Raw genomic sequence first — 8,190 nt, forward strand, 5'->3', positions numbered from 1 at the left:
TTATATATATATATAGATATAGATATAGATAATAAATTTTATATCATTACATGAAGATCATTACATCAACACTAAATGATTTTTATTGAATAGCAATATTTATAGTTAAACTTATATTTGAAACAATTTGCTTGTATTGTAATTATATTTTAGAATTTATAAATTTTAATATGTTTAATAGTTTTATTTTTAATTTTAAATATTTAATGAAGTATATAATGTTCAACTAATGTTTAATAATTTTCAGAATGGGGTCTTGCTGGTCAAGACAAAGTTCGAACAAATGCTATTCTTTCTAGAAACTCTCAGCTTTCATCAGATTTAGAGGAAATTACTAATCAAATATTTGAAGCTGTCATGAAGGGTAAAAGTCAGATACATTTTGATGAACTTGGTACAGTTGATTTAGATTGTCACAAGCCAAAAAGAGTTCAGGTATATATCCTATTATTATTAAATTTATAAAAAGTTTTGTAACTAATTTGTGTTTGTGAACTTATTGAATAATGCTACATATAAATTGAAAACACAGAAAATTTTTAATGAATATAAAATCATATTAAAATTAATTCCAGGAAAGATTTTCCAAGTATAGTTTAAATTAGTTTTTGAAGCAATTGAATTAATTTAAATAAAATTAGATCATAAAAAATAAATTGTAAGATTTATCTCTATGAAGATAAAATATGATGGACAGCAACGGATTCAATGCAACGGAGAAAAATTTCAACATGGGATAGGTTAATATATTTTTTCGTACATAATAGGTTATCTGAAAAATAAGTTATCTGAACAACCCCAGTCCCCAATTGATTCGGATAAACAACGCTCTACTGTATAGCTAAATATATTAAAATAACTCTAATTTTTCATTAAAATATTTATGCATTGAAATATGCAAAATAATAATTCAGTCAGTTACACAATTTGCAGTGCTGAATAGCATATTTTCTATAAATTGATTATTTCTTATTAAAATATTTGTTTGGTTCTTGTTTACTAAATTATAATTTATTTTAGAAATGTTCTAAACTAAGGATCAGTTTTTATTTTATTTCATAGATTTATTATAAAATAAATTATAAAGCAAGTAAAATATTTCATCAAATAACATTGCAGAAATAAATATTATAATATTGTAAATTCACAAATAAACAATTGATGCAATATTTTAATTAATTATCTTTTTGTTTTAATCATTAAATGAAAAGTTTTATATCTGATAAAATGTATTTGCATATCAACTGATGTTAAAAGTTATTCATTATACTGGATAATTAATGAATATATAATAAAAATTGAGACAAATTTAGATACCAAATATAAATTCCATGGCATTGGTATCACGGATTGATTCCATTAATTAATTGCCAGACTAGGTTTGGCAATTAATGCAAACTGATCAATGTTAGAAATGGCTTTACAATTTAGTAATATGAAACTGTTCCTCAATGAGTAGTTCCTTGTGTTGTGATATTGTAGTAAAATTCTTATTTTTTACTACCATTCCATGTGCAGAATTTAATTACTGTTGATTACTTTTTGATTTGGCTTTAAAACTCTGCCAATGTTTTGCAACAGTGTATATTTCAGAATGTTACAATGTTATATATTTGAGAAAGAACATTATTTTAAATTCATAATTTTGTTAAATTTGGACCTAGAGTATCAGAATTGAGTATCTGTGATTTTTTTTTTTTTTTTTTTTTTTAAATTTGTTTAGGCTAAATTCAAATTTAGAAGTAAAACTGTATGATCTGATTTGTTTATATGATTCTAGTATTTTAATTTTTAATGAATATACAGATTTTATATTAATTAAAAATATATCTATGTAAATAAATTTTTAAGTATAATAATTAAATCTTTTTATTATTGTTGTTTTTTAAAATAGTTATATTTGCATTTTAATTTATCTGTATGTCTTTATTAATTTAACTTTTAGGGAGATTTTTTTATTAATTATTAACTGAACAGTTAATTTCAATAAATAATAGCTAACATTTCAAATTGATAATTTATGAATTTTAAAATTTTTTATTTATTAGCAAACTGATGATAAAACAGAAATGAAAACTTCTACTTCAAGTAATTCTTTTATGGGACTGGTGCGTCGGAATTCTGTTCATGTTGACAGTGATAGCCTGAATAGAAATAAAACTAAGTTACCATTTGCAAACAGAGCATCAGTTCATGAAAGTATGGGACTTAGAACGCAATTACCAAATCCAGATAAATTTCTCTTTACTCAAACTGAAGAAAGTAGTGATAAAGGTGATTTGAAAGATAATTCTGATGGTGAGTGTGAAATTATTTTCAGGAACAATTTATAACCTTCATGTGTTTTTGATACTGAACCTGAATCTGCAGCTATGTGTTATAAATTATTATTTTTCAGTTAAATTAATTAAACAAATTTAATTTTATTGAGTAATTCAATTATCCAAAACTTTAATTTTGTCTCATTTCTTATAATATATTTAAATATCTAACCTCAATGCTTTATAAATAATTTCAATGTAATGTTTATTCAAATTTTTTGATTTACAGTAAAAATAATTTCAGATTTATTAGAAGTTTGGAACAGAGCTCAACGCAGTCGGCTGGACGATCAAAGAGGAACAGAAATAAATTTTGAATTACCAGAATTTCTTAAAAATAAATCTGATCATCCTAACGGTAAAGAAAATTGTTTGAACATGGGTAATCGATTATCAGTTGATGCCAGAATTGGAGAAACAGTTAATAATAGTAAAATTGTATCAAAAGAAAAGAATATTTCACAGCTTCCATTTTCAAGTATTCAAAAAGAATTAGGCATATCCAGTTCAATGCATTGTCTGGATCATGGATTTAGTCAAGATACAATATTTCCAACACATCAGCAAGCTGAAAAATATTTTTCATCAACATTTGATTATCACCCTTGTTTTGGATATGGTGACATTAAATCATCTGAGAAATATCTATTGAATTTGGGTATTTCACAAACATCCAAAAGTGAGATGAAAAATAGACCAGTTCCTCCACCTCCAGGACATAAATTTCATTCACGTCCCACATCTCATTCTCTTCCTTGTCTTCCACCTCATATTTGTCCTACAACAAGAAGTCTTTCACTTCATTCTCAAGATCTTGCTGCTTCCAGGGCATCTCCTGCACGAAGTTTGGATGATCCAATTCTTGATGGTATTGAAGATTTAGACATAGATTTAGATGTCACATTAAAAGCACAGTCTTCTGAATGTAATGATACTCTTACACCATCAAAAATTCCAATGCCACCAGATTCTAACACATCTCTTCATGTAGAAGAAGCTAATTTTACTCCACCTTCTCCATTAAATGTTTCAGGAAATGATATATTACACAAAAATGAAATATTCCTTCCTCCACAACCTCCTCTTCGTAAATTATTATGCGAACCTCCTCCAATTCCACCAAAAGCTCAGTCTAGGGGCCCTCCACCAAGGCCACCAAGCAGGCAGCTCATTAACATAAATCCAAGTTATACTCAGACATCAGATGAAGATCATATAGAAGAAGACAGAACTGTCACAGAGAGGATTGCAAAATCTGAAGGAATTCAGCAGAAGAGGTCATCAAAATGTGGCTATGTAGACAGAGGTGGACCAAATAATTTTAATATTAGTTTTGTTTAAATGTTTATTAGGGCCCAGCAAAAACAAGACAGTTTGCATTAAATTGCAATTAAGAATATAAATGACAATCAACTGCAGCTTATTTACTTAAATTGGAAATTAGAGCTTGTTTCTTACTTGATTAACAAGTAAATTTTATTAATATAAAAAATAATAAATTAAAAAAAAGATTGGAAGTTATATACACTGTTTGATGTTAAACATTACTGAAATTTTGTAATTTATAAATATTATTTGATTTCTATATTTTTACTACAGAATATACTTTTTACTTGAATTTACGAGGATTATTTTTTTTCAATCTCCACTGACCCAGAATAAAAAAACAAGAATGCAGAACAAAACCACTTTATTTGTAGAATGTAGTTACAGTATTCACCTATTTTTCCACATAATTGCCTTGTCGATTCAGGCAGACATCATACCGTGACACCAGCTTTTGTATACTCATGTCGAAGAATGTTGCCTCCAAGGCCATTCAGCCAACCTTTAACACTGTCAGTCAGTGGTGTACAGTGTGGACTTTGAAATTTGAGGAAACTCTTCACTGAACTCAAAAAACGTGAACCAACTACTTTCTCACACCAATTGATCCACTTTGTCCACCAAATCGTCAGTCATCACACACTTCCTCCCTTGACCACCCTCATCATGAATGTTGTCATGTCCTTGTTTGAATTTCCTGCACCATTCACGCACACATCTGTAGCTCATGAGGTTCTTACCATACACAATACACATCCTTCAATGAATTTCACCTCCATTCAGCCCTTCGGCCTGTAGAAATTGAATTACTGCTCGTACTTCACAGTTGGCAGGAGACTGGATTGGCAGCATCATGTTTACGTGTTTACTGCAGAGTAGCAAATATCTAAAATAGCTTGGCACAATGCTAAGTGGTGAGGGAATATACTACTTACTAGGTGTGCACTCTGTCCCTGTCTCACATTCTTCCAATATTTTTTTTTTAAGTAAAAATAAGTTTACATGGCCAACGATTATTTAATATTAATATACTAAATATAAATACAACTTTCTTACAAAGAAAATTCTTGTTTCAGTCATTTTTTCGTTGTTCACACCATCAGCAGTTCATTAAAACACAAATACTCATATTTGTATATTTTTTTTTTTTTTGTAAATCTTTGTCCGATGACTATAATTTATGATTAATTTTTTTTTGAAGACAAAGTCCTTCCCAAAAAAGAGGAACCACCATTTATTAACTTTGTGTTCCAGACATTACACTTTTGGCAACTGACCTTCCCTTTTAGGCTATTTGCTGCCAAACAGTCCTTTAAAAAACACAAATATATATCCAATTAAAAATATAAACATTTTTAAAAAACAGGAACTGGTGATGTACGGAAGTCTTCTATTCTCCATCATACCTTCTTGGGGTTGTTTCGGCTTTTATCTACAATGAAATAGGCGCTGGTAAAATGTAGATGAGGAAAGCTGACCCCTGGTGACAATACTTTAAAATTTTTTTCATGTGTTTGTGGAGGTTGAAAAAAAATAACCCTTGTATAATGTACTTATTATACATCATAAATTCAAGCACATTTTCGCCTTAAGAATCATTCAGGCAGATAATTAGGAATATACTCAGAAAAGTAAAGTTATAAAGCAGTCTAAGCCTGCATTATAGTAGATTAGTTAAATAATTTCAAACTATTTATTATATGATTATATAACAACTTATCTTATAAAGTAGTGAGTATTAAACCTATTTATCTTGTCTGTTGTAACCATTTTATTATTTTAAAACAATTTTTCTTTATTAAACAAAAATTTTTCATAATTTTCTAGTCTAACATCAGCGACAGTTTAGATTCAAAGCTTGTTTTGCTGGGTCATAACATTTAACATTTTAGTAGTGATGTGTACATATATTATATTAAGATTTGGTAAAATTTGGTTATATTATGTTTGTAAATATTCCAAAAACCATTGTATAAAGATTCAGTTTTTAGTCTTTTTTTTCTTTTGACAGTTTTTAAGTCATCTTAATATAATGCAGCACCTCTTGGGAGCAGCATGACAATCTGAGATTTTTTTCATATTTATATAATTCTCACAAAAGTAATTTTGGTTGAATGGTTTTTATATTTTATCTTCTTTGTAAGACAATCTACATTGTTCATCATTTGAGTGACTCAGTGTGTTTCAATGTATTTGAATGTTCTCCATTTTCTGACATGCATGCCACAGATTTACATTTTCAAATCAACATTTTCTTTTCCTGTGATATGTGTAATAGCATTTAACTCCTATACTTAAATCAATTAAATAAGTTTTTGAATGAATGAATTCATCTTAATGTTCTTCCAAAGAAAAATGCACAACTGACATTTGTATTTCCCACTTTTACAGTTTTTAAATAACATTCTGATTTTAATTTAACTTCAAATTTTATGGAAGTGTGTTAATTGTCACAAATACAAATTAGTTTTAACTTTAAGAAGATTAAGAATTCTGGTTGTGCATTAATCTGTCACAATTTAAAATCATAAAAGAGTACATCTGGTGCTATTTATCTCTACTTAAATTTAAATTTTTCTTCAGATTCATGTCTTATCAATTCTTGTTAATAAAAATCTTGTTAAGAATGCACCTGAAAGTAGAAAGAAATGAAAGCAAATGTTGTATTTAAGGGACCAAATGAAAAAAAGTATATTACATATATAGTATATATATATAGACAAGTTTATTTTGCTCTAAAGTTAATTCAGGGTCATGTTAGCAATAAACAATTGTGTAGGATATATTCAATATACACTTCACTCCTTACTGAACTTTAAACTGGATTCNCATATTAAATATATTCTGCTAAAACAATCTTTTTTTGAAAATTTCAGTTTTTATTTTTTGAAAAGCATTTCTAGTGTTTGCAACTGTGCCAAGACTGCAGTACAGCTTTAGTTTGCTGCATAGCTCCTTTGTTTTGATTTCCATGGTATACATGTCACATGAAACCACTTATACAGTTCTTTAGTTCTCTTCATTTAATTTTTTTTCCTAAATATTGCACTACACATGGTATTGTATATTTTAAGAGGATTAATAATGACCAAACAGGCCCTATTTTAGAAGTGTTTAATTTGTATCTGTAAAGATACAATTTTGTACTTTACTTTCCATTGTTTATTTTAAGTATATATTTAGCCTATGTCCAGAAAATTGTAAAATCCAGAAATTCAAACAATTTTTGGTGCCAAGCTTGCCAGATAATTGTTTAAAACTGTGTTTAAGAAAGTCTTTGTTAAGGCAGAGCATTAGTGAAGCCTCTTTCTTCAATGTGGCTTACAGAATTCTGATTATTCTCAAAATTTGGTAAATAGAATTTGATTAGAATTTGCAATTTTCATTAATTGCAACAAGGAATCAAAAATGTGATAAAAAATGGGGGAGTCGAAGTCTTCACTTTTGAAATATAGTAGAGTCAAAATGTTTATGCTCTCTGATGTGAATGAGCATACCTAATGGAATTCATATGACAAAAAAGAAAAAGAAACAACATTGCTTGTATCTGAAAAATCGGCATGCAAAATGAGTGCCAAAATGCAAGAACAAATCAACTGATGGCAACAAATGTAAGGATTGCCTGTGTATGCCCAGCAAGTGAAATAATTGCCTATCTGTGCCCAGCAACTGTTTTCTTCTGATCAAAAACACACATCCATACACACATGCATACCCTTGCATACACATTTGAACACATGTCAGCAGTCAAGTTGGAGCAAAAGATAATTTAGTGTATATTAATGTATTAATACTAATTTAAAATTAATTACAAAATTGCAATGTTCTGCCTCAATTCTATTGAGATATGACAAAGTTGCATTCCTAGTTTTATTTTATTACTTCTTTAAAAGTGGCAAAAGCATAAAACAAAGTAAAGAAAAAAATATTTTGAAAATTTGGCATATTGGATCTGTAACTTTTATTATGTTTACAGTTATTAATTTTAAAGTTGATCAATCAGCTGATTAATTTGTATGCCACAGTGACTAGTTCATTTTTACTAATTTTAAAGATAGTTTACTTTCTAAATTTTTGGAAAAACTTTCTAAATCTGTTGTTTTCTATGTTTTGTCTTTAGTCATTTTTTAAAATATTTCATGTAATCTTAATATGCTTCAAAATTATAAAAGATATCCATTTATTTAAAAATAAAAAATTCTAATGGAATTAAATTTCAGAAATTGTTTTGAGATAATTGATGAAAAATATATCAATAGCTGCAAGGACCCGCTTCGCTGGGTTTTTATTTGTTCGTACATTTGTATGTAATATAGTTTTTTTTTTATATATATAAAAGACTGTTTTTCTAAGTAATCTAGAATCTAGCTGCAAGGACCCGCTTCGCTGGGTTTTTAAAAAGTAACAATAGTGAAGATTAAGATAATTACATTATAGCCAATCTTACCCGTTTTCACAAAATGCAAGAATTAGGTCCCCCGTTTCCAGACTAATTAGAGAATTTTTACGTCCAGTCAAACGAACTACTTCAAGTTCAATAAAT

At 28.1% G+C, this 8,190-nt stretch overlaps 1 protein-coding gene across 1 annotated transcript in view; it reads left to right on the forward strand.

The window, feature by feature from the left end:
* The window catches only part of LOC111631955 (regulator of G-protein signaling loco-like), a 109,584-nt gene extending 103,117 nt beyond the window's left edge, over positions 1 to 6,467 (forward strand). The window contains 3 exon segments of the mRNA XM_023376305.1: positions 248 to 435; positions 2,049 to 2,298; positions 2,551 to 6,467. Of these exon segments, the coding sequence (XP_023232073.1) occupies positions 248 to 435; positions 2,049 to 2,298; positions 2,551 to 3,662 (1,550 nt within the window). The 3' untranslated portion in view covers positions 3,663 to 6,467.
* Positions 6,468 to 8,190: the final 1,723 nt, after the last annotated feature.

This window comes from Centruroides sculpturatus, unplaced genomic scaffold (genome assembly GCF_000671375.1).
Source record: "Centruroides sculpturatus isolate CEXI.00-Female unplaced genomic scaffold, Cexi_2.0 scaffold783, whole genome shotgun sequence".
NCBI lineage: Eukaryota > Metazoa > Arthropoda > Arachnida > Scorpiones > Buthidae > Centruroides > Centruroides sculpturatus.